Raw genomic sequence first — 16,286 nt, 5'->3', positions numbered from 1 at the left:
ATGCCTGGTTTATCGCCCCTCGATGCCTCGTCACGAAGGTTTTCGTGTTAGCTTTTAATGTCTAGGTTTGCATTTTCTCACTTTCGGCGTGCAATCACAATATATGTAACATGAAATAAGATGTAAACTCACCCTGTCGTACCTGCAATATTTCGCCGGCCGAAGTGCGTACAATAATGACTGACGTGAAAGTGGCCACCATCTGTCTTCATTGTTTTCATGAGACCGAAATATTGCGAATAAAACTGGAGGAGAGGGTGAAATGAAACCAGGAAGGAAGAGGCGATGTTCGAAGAAAGAACACCAAAGCCCTCTCGCTTTAAATCGCGAACATGGCGCCCATCGGCGCACCTATCTAAACTTGACAGAGCGCTTTGCCAAGTGCTCGCACGTTGTAGCTCATACTGAGCACAACAGTACATGGGCTCACACAATCCGATATTTCTTGCGGCGGAAACATTGGTATGTAGGGTACGACAAGAATAAACTACCACATCGTAAAATAAAAAAGCGCACACAGCCATTTTTGGGATATGAAAGTTATCACAAAGTGAATTATTACTCTACTTGGCGATATTTCAATAATCATAGGCTGAATATATTTCTTTCGCAATTTTGTTTCATTGTTTGCTCTCCATGCACATATTCGCACCTTCAAATTGTACTCCATTCCATGATCTCCCTGGCAATAGGTTCTTGGACTCCTCTTCTTCCCAACATTGGGCCGGATGCGAAACACCGTTTGGCGGCCGTCTGGTTAGGGTAATAAGTGTCAATTCGATCAACATGGGCTCGATACGGCTGACAGCGTTTCTGGCACCGTGCCAAGCCTGGCCAAGCTCGCCATGATCGCACAGTGGCAGGAACGCATTTAGCCGCATACTTCGAAGCATCCGGTGCCCCGAGTCGCTAAAGATATTGCCAAGGTGACAGTTACCGCTCCAGAATAACACCCGTAAGTAAGGCTTACCTTTTCACCAGAAGGCACACCCCCGTGGTTGATGACCGCTGTGAGGGACGTTCAAAGCCGAAATACGCTCCGCGTTTCTTATCGTGACGCTTCGCTGTGTCTTGCCGGCTCAAACAGGTTCACTTTCACTAATTCCAAACACTGCGTGAGATTCGAATTATTTTTTGTGCTTTTTTACTTTGTTTGTTTGTTGGCGACAAAGACACGTGCATTAGTCGGATTACCCGGCCTATATCTAGTACCCATAAGCGAGGTGCACAGAAGAACGTTCTCGCCTCCTGTGCTTCGACATGGCACGTAACGTGCTGAAGTCGAGAGTACGAGCATGGGCCGGATTCCACTAGCGCACTCCAGCCATGTGTGTACAACCTTATAATTGCACGGTTGCGCACGCTTGAGGTGATTACGGTCACAATTATGCGGAGATGGCTCCCGCTCGATTCTATGCCACGCCTATCATCCACCGTTCACAGTGGATGATAAAGCGGGTGGACCGTCGCTTTCACCACTGACGATGCGCGAAAAGCGCGGAAACGTACAGCGCCGGAATACTCATCGCCACCAAATCGCCACCCATGTGACTGCTGGAGCGCGGAGCAGGCCAACGTTTGCCTCCGCGTGTGAATTAAGGCTTAATGGACCCATAAATGTGCCAGGGTTTCTTAGGATCTGGGTTTTTCTAAACGTGAAGCATTCTTTGGCTCATTCCAGACATTTTACGGTAGGTTCCTTCTAGCTTCGTTTTTTAAAACAAATAATTTTTTTCCCAAGAATACACGAGTAGAACCCCTTCTAATACCGCATTGTTACTGCACCACATCCATTCTTCTCCAGACTTCTGCAGAAGTTCATTTAGTAACGCCTATGAAATTGTTTTCATTTCCGACCCTGTTTACGACTGTATTTTGTTTTGTGCTACTCTGACTATAGTATCGCTGCTTTTTTTTTTGTATCGTTGTAATGAAGTGCGCCCTATGCGCGTGATACTCAACCGGTCTATATTACAGTGCTTACATTTATAGTGACAAATGTGATGCTCTTGGATACCTCTGTATGACCCGAGTAAATTTATGTATTGTACTTTGTGTTTCTTGTTTGAGACGTTGTGGTGAGATTGTAGGGCCTTCAAGATCGACCCATATTTTCCAGTCCTCTCTTCGTAGCAGCTATTACTACGTCTACGTTGTGAGGAAATTGCACCGCCTTTGAGACCTGTTCTAGTCGTAACGGAACAGGTTGTAACGTTTCTTTCCTTGAGTGCAAAAATATTTCAGCAGAACCTATCTACAATAATCGTCTAAGTTCATCTGAGAGCATTTTACGTAACGACACAAACGTTCGAATGCGAGTATCATTCTTAGGTACGTCACTCACTTTTATCTATCTATCTATCTATCTATCTATCTATCTATCTATATATCTATCTATCTATCTATCTATCTATCTATCTGTCTGTCTGTCTGTCTGTCTGTCTGTCTGTCTGTCTGTCTGTCTCTCTCTCTCTCTCTCTCGACATATATATATATATATATATATATATATATATATATATATATATATATATATATATATATATATATATATATATATATAGAGAGAGAGAGAGAGAGAGAGAGAGAGAGAGAGACAAATTTGCGCTTACTCGCAAATCTGGGTCTCTGGGTGCCGCGTCGGGCTGCTGTGCTGAAGGAACAGGCTTCGTGCCGCTCTTCGAAGAACTTCTGTGACCCCGACACGGGTCACTGTGGATGCAAGGCTGGATATGTGGCACTGGGTACGTGACGCACTTCAACGAATCTCTATGACGCTGACATGGAGCACTGAACCCAATGAATTCAATGAACCTCTTTGACACGAACTTGGGTCACTGGATATGTGTCAGCAGGTGTGTGCGGCTTTTAACTAAACGCCTTTGATGCCAACTTGAGTAAGAAGGCATGTGCCACTGGAAATATGCAGCTCCACAATGACAAAACAGATCCTTTTAAATTCTTCGATGCTCGGGGTAACAGAATCCGCGCCGACCACGGACTCTAAGGCGGTGCCACGTGATGGCGCAACGTGCGCAGTGGGAATAGTGGGAAGGGAGCCCTGCTGCATTTCTACCAACCGATTTCACGGCGGGCTATGTCGATCGGCCGAATAGGCACTCCACATACGGGCACTCCGCAAAATGGGTAAAGGTAGTAAATCGAATGCTCTCGCGTTTGGAACCAGTTGTCATGTCATCATTGAAGTTGTAACTTAGCGCGATAAAAACCACAGAGACAAGACAAAGGTGGTCTGTGTAGTTTTTATCCCGCTAAGTTGCTACTTCAATTATGGAAAACCAACTAGCACAACCGTCACTCTTATACTGTCGCGACTACCGCCGTCTGGTTATCGTCCCAAACACGCTTACATCACACATATATTTGGTCATATTCTACAACACGTCAGTCCATCTGGTATAGCTTTGCAGAAGCCCAGACAATGCCGGATAGCCAGTGACAAAGGAAATGCTTCGCTTAGCATGGGTTTCAACAGTTAGCGGGATCTGCACAATTTTCTTATTATTTGCGTTTCCGAGAGTTATTGTATTTTAATTTGAGTGATTAACTACAGTAGCACTGTCTACGAGCACTAACTAAAGAAGAAGCTAGTCTTCTGGCCGGGACTGGGTCTCGCAGGGCATGACCTCACCAATGACTCAAATTAGACATAAAATGGCGAAACATTCGCACAGATATACGACATACGGCGCTTAGCATTTCGGACTTATTCTTACGAAATGTGACATGTCATTAAACCAAGCTTGTAACGTCACAGCTATCTGTAAATTGTTTCTGAGTGCCAATTATTATTATGTCATTTCTGATTAATTAAAAGAAACATGAGACGGTAACATCACCGTATCTCACGTAAGTGTCATTGCGTGTTCTGGTGGTGGTGGTAAACTTTATTGAAAGGGGGAACGGTAACGGGGGACATGGCTGAGGGACCGGGCTCAAGTAAGGCCCTGGGCCTGCTTGGCCTTCTCGGCCCAGTCCACCAGTTCAAGCTGTCGGTCGACTACCCCGGAACTGAGCCAGGCTGTCCAGTCAGCCTCGCTGCTGACGGGGGGATGAGAAAACGGGAGCGACGTGCATTCCCACATTATGTGTGTGAGTGTTCCTGTTTCTGAACAGAGCCTACATTGGTCGCTTTCCTTGCCCCCTGTGATTTTGTTAATGTACTTTGGGTGTGGATATGTGTTTGCGTGGAGTCGCCTAAGCGCGACCCCTTGCATTTTATCGAGTTGCCTGGCCGGCGGTGGGAGCACGCGACGCCTCACGCCATACCTATGGGCAATTTCGTGATAAGTCTCGCAGGGTTCCTCGTGTCTCTCCTCCTCATTCACGCCGTCCGCATCCGCGGACGAGGCTCGGCGCGCGAGATCTCGAGCCAAACTGTGAGACAACGCGTTGCCGGCCACAGCTGCGTGAGCGGGGGTCTAAGCGGGTGCATTAGAAGCAGGAGTGCTCCAAAGCAAACGAGCGAATTAATGAGCCGTGCCCTGAGCCACACCATGTCATTGTACTAGGGCGCCTGTGCCGCTAGAGCGTAAGGGAGAGCTACTCGTCACTTCTGCATGACTTACCCATTGTTAAAGGCCGATCCACACGACGGACCAAATTGCTCTTTTGTACCGCGGTCCGCGCATCACGTGATAGGACGTCACCAGTTCGTGCGTACCGCCGTTGGCCCGCGCAAGACCGCGGCCCTCGCGGTCCAACAAATCGCCGAGGCTTTTCCCGCTTCCGTTTTGGCGGCGGACCGCATGCGAACCGCAGCGATTTTGGCTTAGCCAACGAATGTTGTTCGGCAACGGAGCGTCTTCGGCCAAATGCAATCTAGTTTTCGGCTAAGCATAAGTCAGTCAAGCCAGCCTTTTCATGTCCGCCGTTCCGCCTACACGTGCGTGCAGCAGATATATTTTTTAAGCACCGTGTCCTCTTGGAGTGACGAGGAGGTTTTTTCATTTTGTATACCTCGTTGAGCAGTTCCCGGCTTTGTGGGACTCGAGCCGGAATGATAACAATGATAACACTCTGGCCGAGAGTGTAGCTGGTTGGTCTGCTCTGCCGTCTGCTATGGCGGTCCGCCGTGTGGATGTGCTTTGCGCCGGACCGGACAGCGCCGGGCCGTGACGTCGCATCACGTGACCGAGCGGCCCGCGGACTTGGTCCGTCGTGTGGATCAGCCTTTACGAGCGTGTCGTAAGCACGGTCAAACACGCCTGCATTTCTTAAACTACTTGCTTGCTGTTTTCTCTGTGAAGCCAGAATAACCTGCATAACAGAACTAATAATTGTATTTCAGGAAAAGATGGTTCGTAGTTGAATGTCAGTATAGGATAGACTGATTAGGAAATATGATAAAAGGTGCAAGTGGCAACACTGGGACTGCGATGATATGCGTCACGCAGGTGACGCTGGAGTCTTGCCTGTTGTAGACTGTGAAGAGTGAGATTCTCCATCATGGCTGAAGAAAGCACAAGACACCGTTCAGCGTTCCATAATTTTTTTAATAAACTCTCACAACGTCAACTCGCGGGTGCACTACTATCATTTGGTTGCGTGCTCTCAGAGAAAAAAATAGAAGCACAGCAAACAGCAAGTGGGTATCCGAAACCAAAAACTGTGCTGCAACATAGTGGAATGCGAGCGCCCGTTTGCGCATGCTCCGAGGTACCGTGCCTGTGACGAATAACTTAGTAACAGTCTGTACAAAAGGAAAAAATAAGTAAAACAGAAGGCTTCGTTGTACATCACATTCATTCTCAACAGAAGGGGAAAAAAGAGAGTTAAAATAACAACAAAATACCTCTCCTAAAGGTGCATCTTTCTGTCCTCCCTGTAAGTGGCACACACAACAGATTTAGTGCATACATTTTAGATATTACACGTTTCATTGAAAACAGAGAATAACACAAAGCGGCACACATAAATATGACGTCGATCCAAGCAGATTCCTGTGTGAAAGGTGCAACCATGTCGTTGGCCCAGATATTCAGATTTAAGAGAAAAAAATGACATCAAGCACTACATATTGAAACACACACGTGAATTCCAAGAATTCCATCATTTGGGAATGACTGCAGTAATTTGAATAATCTTTGTTAAACTTAACACAAAGGATAAATTAAGGTTACTCGTGGAGCACATTTTTATGCCCAAACATTCAGTTGTTTTAGAAAAAATTGAGAGAAGACCTGAAATAGGTGATAGAAATTGAAATGTTTTGCTTGATTTTTGCAACTGTTATGACAGCAGAGATCCTAATTACGTAGATTGCATCTATTAGCAGATCTAAACTAAAGCAAGCGAGATATGTGCATTCATTTTTCTAAATTATGCGAGCATTTTGTGATTTAGTCTTCTTAGAAACTCGCCCAAACAAAGTATGAATTTCAAGTAGGCTGTATGCAAACAATATTCATAAATTTTTGACGGCATAAAAGAAGCTGCCTAAGAACTGCGATATCTGTTGTTGATGCCTCGATATGAGTCATAAGCTGAGTGCTTAAATATATTTTTATGCCTACCGATACTTATAGCCAAAAAAAACTATCTACATTCAACAGCCCCAGGAATTTACCTTCCTCCTTAAAATGCGACACATTTCGTTAAATATCGTTCACCGGTAACCCAATGAGAACTCAGGGTTTCGCATAAAGGGAAAATTGAGTTGATCAGGAAGTAAGCTTCCTATAAAGACATGAAAGCATGGTCAGACCATGTGACCTACATTTTAGTATATGGTTTCGATGCAAACTTGTTACTGAGAGAAAAGACGCTTACAGTAACTCATTCGTGCGGTTAAAGATGTTCAAGCCCCGCTCTGTAAGATGTAATTTGGAAGCTAAACAATAAAAACGAAAGCATTTTCCTTAGACAATCTAAAAATTTCAAATTTAAAACGTTAAACTAGTGAGGTTTAAATCGCTGCTGAGTTCAGGCAAATATATTCCCAATGTATCCTCTAGCGAAGTTGTAAAATATTTCCAGATTTGGTGCAGCAGCAATAAACGTATTGAGACACCACCTTAATAGGATAGGCGCATGTCGAATGCATGATCAATACCAAATAGGAAATAGGAGGAAGTGTTCACATAATCGCTATCGCAATACTAATGTTCTTCGCTGCTGCACTTACTTTATGAATGTTCGTCTGCTTTGCTTGAACACGTGGTACTTACTCAGCCAAGCATATCTATACAGCAAGTCAAACGTTTCTGTGATACATCGTAAAGTGCAATGCACATCATAAATCATAGTAGACCATGACTATCAGGGCTTAATACTGCTGTTTGTGGTCGGCCAGAACAAAACTTCTGAAGACCTTGCCGCACACTAAGATTAGTTTCAGGCTGTGCTAATCTATCAAACATAAATCTATAGAGCAGAAACAATATCATCACGTTTGCATAAAGATAGTTTGCATAATATATGGCTAAATGTAAGAATTAAGTCTGTAACTACCACTGCACTTTAACCAACCTAATTTCATTAGGGCAGTGTAACTTGAGAGGAAACTTTAGTTCTGGAGCTACAGTCTTAATAAATACACAGTGGATACTTCTGTACAGTTACGCAGGCTGCTTTATCTAATACCGAACACCCCTACAAACCATTTCATTGTTTACATCGGCAACATCGAAGTACAATAGTTCTGAGAGAAACTGAACCTGTAAACTCTCTAGTAATATTGAACATGTGGTACACACCAAAATGTCTGACACAACTGTTTGACAGTGATAGTTATTAAAACTGATAACATGCCGTCTTCATGTCATCTGCACAGCTATTATCATTTTACTTGCACAAGAAGTCATAAAAAAGCATACTTCATTCTGAATCATCAGCAACTGCACTTTACCTTTTGAGGTCTAGAGTGTTCGCCATGGGACAATCCACAACCCTTGCGAGTGCAAAATTGGGAACAGAAAAGTAGTTTTACTCTGCATCCGCTCAGCCATTGTCAATAAGCTGTCACTGCAGTTAACAGCAAGGATGGAAGGACGGGCAAGGATATAACACAATGTCACATGTGTTCTATCTTATTTCGTCGTTGTTTTTCGTGCGCAGCTTGAGCAGAATCATGCTTACGGTCTTGTCAAACCAAGCCTGTGCTTATCATGCTGATTTGTTAAATTTGAAAGAGCAAGTTAACTGTACCATCTGATCGCAGCATATTCAGTTATAGATTGATTTTTACGGAAGCATATTTAAAACATAACTTAAGGAAGTGCGAAGTTCACAACACACAAACTTCACAAATAAAATAGATACGACAATCTTAAATAAATGTGATATACCATATATATTTATGATAAACCACTCCGCATAATCATGCGGATCTTTAAATATCACCTTTACGTTATTCATGGAATGTTAAAGCTTTGTTACAGTTAAACTGTAAATATATCATACTCGCCTCCTTTCGAGCACGTAAACTGTACAGTTAACAGCTCAATAAATAAATTGCGATTCCTGTTCCCTGTGTGGAGATGTGGAATTTGTTAAGTTCAAGGAAGTTTAAACATGTGCAACATTTAAACATTCTTGAATTTCACAAATTCTGGCTGATTTTGACGAAGCGTACAGCGTTTGACAAATTCAGCTTACAACATTAGGCACCGCAATTCTTTGATTTGAATGTGGGTTCTTACATCGATTAATTGTTTGCCCTAAAACAATATTTCTGCATTTCGCATGAGTTGGAATAGGTGAATCGAAGGTAGACTCGAACTAAAGTTTCCTCCTCTTAGATTTTGTGCTATTACATGTCATTCTGCGTCAAAAACAACGTAGTCATTACAGTAAGTTATTTACACAGGCCGCCTAATGTGCAAGACGTCCAAAAACGAACCCCGTGCAGCGTTCGTTTTTTCTTAGCGTAATGTAATTCCTAGTTGACGCTATCAGCTCGCATGATTTTCGATTCTACGACATGGTCTTTGTGTGCGAAATTGCAGTTTCAATGAATCCCAAATTGTACGCATAGCACACTGAATTACTGGCAGCCATCTAAGACACTACAGCTGCGACGCGTAATTTTCAAATCAACTTTAATTAAAGCTAGGCTCCCTCTGAGCCTTTGTAAATAAATACAAGTGAAACAAATTGAAGTTAAGTGATACGCCTGACATAAAAATTTTCTGTATTTAAAGGCAAAAATAAATTTAATCTAGTCTAAATACTTCTGAATTACGCCTTCAATTTTTTACAGCAAATGCAGAAAATCTCCTAATTTCATATTTAGAAACTTGATCTTCAAACTAGTTAATTTGGATAATGATAACATAGTTAATGATAACATAGTTCTTTAAACCACGCCTAGTAAAGCAAAGAAAGTGGACAATATCGATATAACTTAAACAGTTTTCCATTAAGCCACTGATTTGGGAATCTCGCTTTTGTGACACCAACGCTATCGCAAGAACGAGATACGTGCGCGCATTATTTCTCATCATCAAGCTCCCCAATTGCAAGAGTTCACAGGATTTCAATATCTGTTTTTTGGTGAACAGTTGCAGACTTGCAAACTTAGAACTTGTACATTTATTATTTTGTGCCGATGTGCAGGAATTTAGGCAAAGAAATGGGCTCGCAATTTATAAAAAGATAGTAATACTAAAGGCCTCTGAACATTTACTTTTCTTGAACTTTTACCACTTTTATTATTATCTGTTTGCCAGTTGAAGGATGAAAGCATTTCTGCGCCTCACATGCATATGCATAAGGTAAATGGATTACTGCCCCGAGCCAACGCTACCTTTAAAGGTCGTAGACTCAGTTTGCCTTCTTTGAAGACAAAAAGAAAGTGATAATTTATTATTTTAGCACTGACTTGTTCCCTTGCTTTTTGCTCGAGCTCTATTTTAACATTTGAAACTTTGAGGCACTTGAGCAATAAATAAGCAGCCCTTTATCGCCTTCGAAACATAAACCGGAGCAATATGGCAACCTTTCTGCAAATAAAAACGTGTTGTTGTCATACCAACAATCGTACATTTGTGAACCTTTGTTCCCACTTGATTTTCATGCAGTTCAAAAAATTCATACTACCACTATTTGAAGATATACTGACTCTTTTAAATATTAGTGGCATCAAGGTAAACCGTGGCTTTTTAGCAAGGGCCGTTTTTCTGCGCTAATAACACGTTCGCTTATGAGCTATTGTATACGTCCCTCTACTCGCTAGTTAATGACATCACGTGTAAGCTTTACTCTAGTTGAAACGCTGAAGCCAGTTGAAATAACCGCTTCTTAGGCCACTGTACATGCAGACACAGTAATTTGCGACGTCGACGGTGTAAATCTCTACTTATGGTATTTGTAGCACAGTGTTCTCTTCGTTCGCCAACGGCTTCAAAGGCGGCAGTTGGCTGAATACCGTTAAACTGCAGGATGACGTCACTATCATGGAAAACATCGCTTCTCAGTTTCCTCAGAGCGTTTCGCCGATTCAAATGTTCTCAGATGCTGCGTAGAATTCCACTCCGTAACATAACAATCGCAAAACAAGAATGTAACTTTCATACACAGTTGCCTTCCGACACATCCATTCGTTTGAGAAGGGTGACACGGTTTACCTGACGTTCTCGGTGCCACAACAGGCATTCACATGGCTCACGCAACGCCATCACCAACACCACACAATGACCTTTTCACCTTTGCAACGACGCTGTTTTTGACCCGCAGTAGTACTTCCGCAGTAAAGCACAGTCACGGTCGTCTTCAGCGCGCTGTTGGCCTAGACCGTACTTCGTAGCACTTTTACTAGGCGAAGACACTCCTGACCACTTAAACGGCCTCCGTTCTTCGATGCAGACAATGTTACGAGTGGGAAATGACCTCACATATTTCGATATCCCACATCAGACGGCACTATGATATACGCTGGATGAATAACCGCAATCACGCCAGTTGAAACAGCGAGGTTACCGACGCACTCTAGTCTTAAGGTATCCACCAGCAAGAACCAACAATGTCATGAGTTGTCGCTTCTTCGACGTCGAAAAACCTCAGGCGTTCCCTCACAGGTCCCGCTGACTCACGAGGCACCAAAATCGTCACAGGGAACCAACTCCCTGTGTGATCAGGATGCAGCCACGCAGATTCGGCGTTCACATCGAAACAGCGGCGAGTGCTCTGATGACGCGGTCACACGTCGTGACTCTGTAGCGTGGAAGACATGTGGTGACCGTTGGCGTTCGTGCCCGCTGCGGGACTCCTGTTGCTTCCGTACGCCTGGTGATGGCTGACGTTGTTGTTGTTATGCCTGGGTGGTGCGTGAGGCGGCGAAGGCGGAACACCGAGGTTGATCCTGGCAACACTGGAGGCAGCGTTTGGCGATGTCAGGTTCTGTCCGTTGACCGTTACGTTGGCGTAGATTGGCTGCGGTCCAGCGGCGAAGGTGACCAGGCCGTTGGGGTTGTGCCGGATACCGTTGCTATAGGGGGCAGTGCTGTTGGCGTCGGCAGCCTCGAGAGCCAACCGGGAGAAGGACATCACCGTGGCGTTGTCCTTCTCCAGGCCACGGCTCACGTCGATGTTTTCCGTGTTCTTGACCCGCTGGGCTCTCCTGTAGGGGGCGATACTGATCACACTGGCTAACGCGTCAGCTGAGCTGGCGGCTTTGCGTCAAATATGTCTTCTATAAATGGTTAAAATTTCATTACTTGATATCACTGAAGTCTTCAAAAATAGGTAGGCGAATCGCTGAGCATTCCTGTTTTTTTATGCGATTATGAATTCCCACTGATTGACAGCCTCGGCCTTCATGATGTTCCTCGTTCTAATTAAAGCGTTGCTATCGTTTTAGTTCTATTTCGAATCTTTCCAGTTTGAGTGGCGAATAGGCAGCTATTTTGCCAGCAGTGTTATCGCCAGAAGGGTAAACTTTACACTCTAGCCGAACTTTGCCCAGAGTAGCGGAATGCTTACAAACAACTTACCGAAAATTCCATGCAGCGGTGACGCCCGCATATGCCTTCAGTACGGCGAATGCACTATGAAAGCCTAGAATAACCTTGTTCTGAGAGTGATCTGAATGTTTCTCTTAGAGACGAAGGTCGTATAATAACGAGCACTCAGTACTGTCATACTATGTGTTATTTTTACAGTACTGGTGTAGTGCACACTAAATATAAACGTGTTACGGCAAGCGTTAATGCAGCGTTTTCTTTTTTCACAATAAATTTGTATGACATGAAATGTACATAGCTGTAAGGATGAACTACATCAAGGAAGTCAGTTATTGGACAAGACCTGCACAAAATGTTAGCGTCAATGGTTATTATTGTTTCCACCGACAAAACATCATTTTGTGAAGAGCTAGTTTACGTAAATAATGTTAATTATAGAGGTGGCTTTGATTGCCTGAATCATTTCAATAGCACATTCATATCACTTTGTTTGGTCAATACATTAAACACAAATTCTGCAATGTTGCAAACAAGGCCCCTATTTGGGTATTTATAGAATGTGGAATGGCACTTACGTTCGCATCCAAACAATAGCCACCACTATTGCGATCACAAGCAAAGCTCCTGCACCAACAGCAATAGCGATCCCCACTGTCCTCGAGGAATCGTAGGTGAAGTCCGCGCCTGCAGCAGAGTTTTTCGGTTAGATGAGTTAACAAGATTCAGCGGACAAAGATGGGGAATGAGATGGAGATTCTCACGATTGCTATCGGCGCCTTCTACATCATTGCCGATCATCGGAATATCTGAAAAAGGACACAAAAAAGCGAAAACGTCGGTACCATATTTGTCACATTGCAGCTCAGTACCTTTAACATCTATCTATCTATCTATCTATCTGTCTGTCTGTCTGTCTGTCTGTCTGTCCGTACATCCGTCCGTCCGTCCGTCCGTCCGTCCGTCCGTCCGTCCGTCCGTCCGTCCGTCCGTCCGTCCGTCCGTCCGTCCGTCCGTCTATAAATCGCTCTACGGAGAGCGCGCAGGTTTCCGAAGACATGTCAGTGCAACCATGGCTGGCGTAGACGCGTAGCTCTTATACGGTTGTCACACACATGGCGCACTTTTGATCGCAATCAACCCCGATCCGCACGGAATTTTTTGGTCGCGATTTGCTCCTTTACGCATGCTGCGCGCGGGAGCCAATCGCAGTCGAGAATTTCGATCCGAGTCGGGCTTGTTCGCGAACAAATGTCGACGTGTGACACCGGTATTAGGCGCCAGTTCCTGGGCCGAGCGTCGGCGTGCCTCAGCTCGTGCTCGTGCTCGTGCCACTGCTCGTCCGTTCGTCAACGTCTTTTTGCACAGCTGGCTCCGATGCCGCTCATCATTCCAGCGTGCCCATACTGACCCTGCCTCTGCGAAGGTGCTGACGGCACTGGGCTACTGCCAGTCGGTGCGGTTATTTCGGTCTCAAATTCTTGACCTCAAAATATAGTGAAATAAAAACACCTATACAGCTGCCCTCAAATTTCGCATTACAGAGTATCGTAATCGTCGGACACTTTCTTTTTTCATCCGATCCCACCATTTTCTCTTGTAGTCAGTTCGCGACTAGCTTGTCTTCAATTGTCCTCGCGCCGCCCGGTCAATTGGCGATGAACGAAAAGAAGAATTGCAATAGAATCGCTGCATCTACCCGGCCAATATCTTCGATGTAAGACCCATGGCGGTACGCGCTCCATATCATAACGTCGGGCAGGCCAGTTAGGCCACTGACTGTTGTCTAAACTCATTGGCTCGCACTGAATATGAGCAGGCGTCGAGTTCTCACCAGTGCAACGTGGTTCGCGTCCACTCCAGTGACCGTCTTCCTCGCAGGTCCTGACAGCATCACCAATCAGTTTGAAATCGTGAAGGCACTCGTACTCGACCATGCTGCCGAACGTTGTGGTACCGTTTAGGATCAGCCCACGACCGTTACTGATCACCGATGGGTTGCCGCAGTCCAGCACTGCGACCAAAACGAGGACAAAGAAAGCAGCGAGAGCATACATTAAAATAAAGATAAGTTGACATAGATTGGTAAATCAGGATGGTTTGTCAGCTGGGCAGTACAGTAGTGCCGTACAGAGGTGCGCTACGACACAACCGTGACTATCGAGGTTTAGCAGAAAAACGCCACAGCTACTGATCGACCATAACAATTGTAAGTTCACTATTGCAGGCAGTAGCCCTCATGTGGTTTCGGTGACGAGACTCGAAATATCCCTATGCGTGTGTAGCTTCTTGAAAGCAGATAAAACAATGCAGGTGGAAGTTGTGAACAACTAAAGTGGCTTCCAACATACTAGCAGCTTCGTCGCTCTACTGGCGGGCCGTATGAGTAAACAAAATAGTTATTTGGCGTGTCTCTTCATCTAGCCATGAGTATATCTGCCCATTTATTGGTCTGTTTAGCTTTCTCTCTCTAGCTCTCGCATTCATAAAAGCGCAGTGAACCCAAGCTTAGTTTCTGTGGTCCAGAAAACAGAGAAAAACGGGACAAGAGGTACAATGTCGAAAACCATCCAGCAACTATTCTTTTAGAGCGCTCTTAGAGCACTCTGTTAAAAACGATTTTTTTAGAGCGATTAGGAGTTGCTTTTAGAGCAGGTCTTATAGGCACCCGTTGCTGCGGCGAGCGTCGGCGTCCTACATCGTAACCAAGTGGACGAGCACGGGCGTCTTGCGCTGGCATTTGAGGTACAGTAGCGGCGCCTGGTGGCGGCGCGCGGAACGTTATCTGGGTAGTAACAGCTTGGGTAGTACTGGCTTGGGTAGTACTGGCTTTGGCGAAGCACGTTTCTAGCCTGAGTTTTGCGTAGATTAGCACTTTTTTCTGCCCTGTTGCGAGCGTGAGAAGGCTCGTCACTTCTCACAGACCCCGCTGCGAGCTAACCGCAGGCTATAGTTTAACGAAAACGGACTCTCCGTGAGGCGTAATGCTGGAAGCAGAAGGAATTGGTGACGCCTATCTGGAGAGACCTAGCTCATATGCCCTTTGCAGTTCCCAAAATTGAGATGATCATGTTGGTGGCAAACGTGGTACTCACGAATACGCAGACAAGAGCCACGGGAACGCGGTAACCAAAGTGATTAAGGAAAATATGTGCAACAGAAATATGTGCAAACGTTGAATAAATATATTGCTTCCGCAAATACAGTGGTGTCGTGATCAAAGCTGCGATATCATAATTTATTAACGCAATCACATTTCAGATTCTTCAAGAAATTCTACTAATGCGCGTGTGGCATTGAATTGCAATTTTTTTGCAAGTGACCATGCACTCAGAAGTCTATCTTTTGATATTGGCCTCCTATACAGAGCATGTATCATAGCGAAAAGCTTCTTACGGCGAGAGCCATAACTTTTGCAGTGTAATACAAGATTTCCCATGTCTTCTTCAGCATCTTCACAGGAGCACACAGTGCTGTCGATTTTCCCTACCTTGTACAACAACCACATGGTACTGACTTTGCCAATCCTTATGCGGCACAGAGTCAAGAGTTCGCTTACGGGTGCAGTTGGGCGCGAATCCGCTCCAGCGACCGCTGCTCTGGCAGACTCTGGTGCTGAGCCCCTCCAGTTCGTAACCCGGTTCGCAGGAATACTCGACCGACGAACCCACCAGGCTGCTGGAGAATTTAATCACCGTCCAGCTGTCACTCGCCTTGGGCTCCGGGCAGCGCACCTCTGCAAAGTAGGTCACAGCGAGAGAGGATGAGTTGAGAACTGACATTAGGTAAGAACGCCGTGGTAGGGGCGGCAGTTAAGGAAACAGTGTGGTGTGCGTGACCTATGGGGCAGCTACTGGCAAATATTGCGCTCCAGTCACACAGAACGCACGCGTACGTTCGACACGATGACCGAAGTTTCACGTGACGACAGTCGTGCAGAAACAGACGACGTTTGTTGCAGGCAAAGGTAGGGTGAGGCTGACCGGTAGCCGAATCAGCCACTATGAACAGGAAAAGAGCGACGGAAACTTTGGTGATATGGAATTCAAAATCATAGGTAGGCAAGACTATGGAAACATTGGCCGATTTTCTTTTTCAAGACTGTTGCTACCTAAAAAGCTAAGTTAGACTCGGGTGGTCTGCAAAGTATAGATATATAATTTCGCCAAATTACCTGTTCTTGAGAAGTCATATAAGAAGTCAACAAACACTGACACCAAGGACAACATAGGGTAAATTACTTGTGTTTATTAAGCGAAATAAAGAAAGATAAACTAATAGAAATTAAAGTGGATGAAAAAACAATTTGCCGCAGGTAGGGAACGATCCCACATCATTTCCACGGATCGTTCCACACCTGCGGCA

The 16,286-nt window shown here is 44.9% G+C and overlaps 1 protein-coding gene across 1 annotated transcript in view; it reads right to left on the bottom strand.

Annotated features, from left to right (window-relative positions):
- Positions 1-5,495: 5,495 nt before the first annotated feature.
- fw (CUB and Sushi multiple domains furrowed) overlaps positions 5,496-16,286 on the bottom strand; it is a 250,161-nt gene continuing 239,370 nt past the window's right edge. The window contains exons 18-22 of the mRNA XM_075669699.1: positions 15,481-15,657; positions 13,756-13,935; positions 12,686-12,730; positions 12,500-12,608; positions 5,496-11,581 (exon numbers count right to left, since the gene is read on the bottom strand). Of these exons, the coding sequence (XP_075525814.1) occupies positions 11,161-11,581; positions 12,500-12,608; positions 12,686-12,730; positions 13,756-13,935; positions 15,481-15,657 (932 nt within the window). The 3' untranslated portion in view covers positions 5,496-11,160. The remainder of the gene's footprint in view (positions 11,582-12,499; positions 12,609-12,685; positions 12,731-13,755; positions 13,936-15,480; positions 15,658-16,286) is intronic.

This window comes from Dermacentor variabilis, chromosome 9 (assembly GCF_050947875.1).
Source record: "Dermacentor variabilis isolate Ectoservices chromosome 9, ASM5094787v1, whole genome shotgun sequence".
Classification (NCBI taxonomy): Eukaryota; Metazoa; Arthropoda; class Arachnida; order Ixodida; family Ixodidae; genus Dermacentor; species Dermacentor variabilis.
The sequence above is the reverse complement of the archived record's forward strand: the minus strand, read 5'-3'. Positions and strand labels throughout refer to the sequence as shown.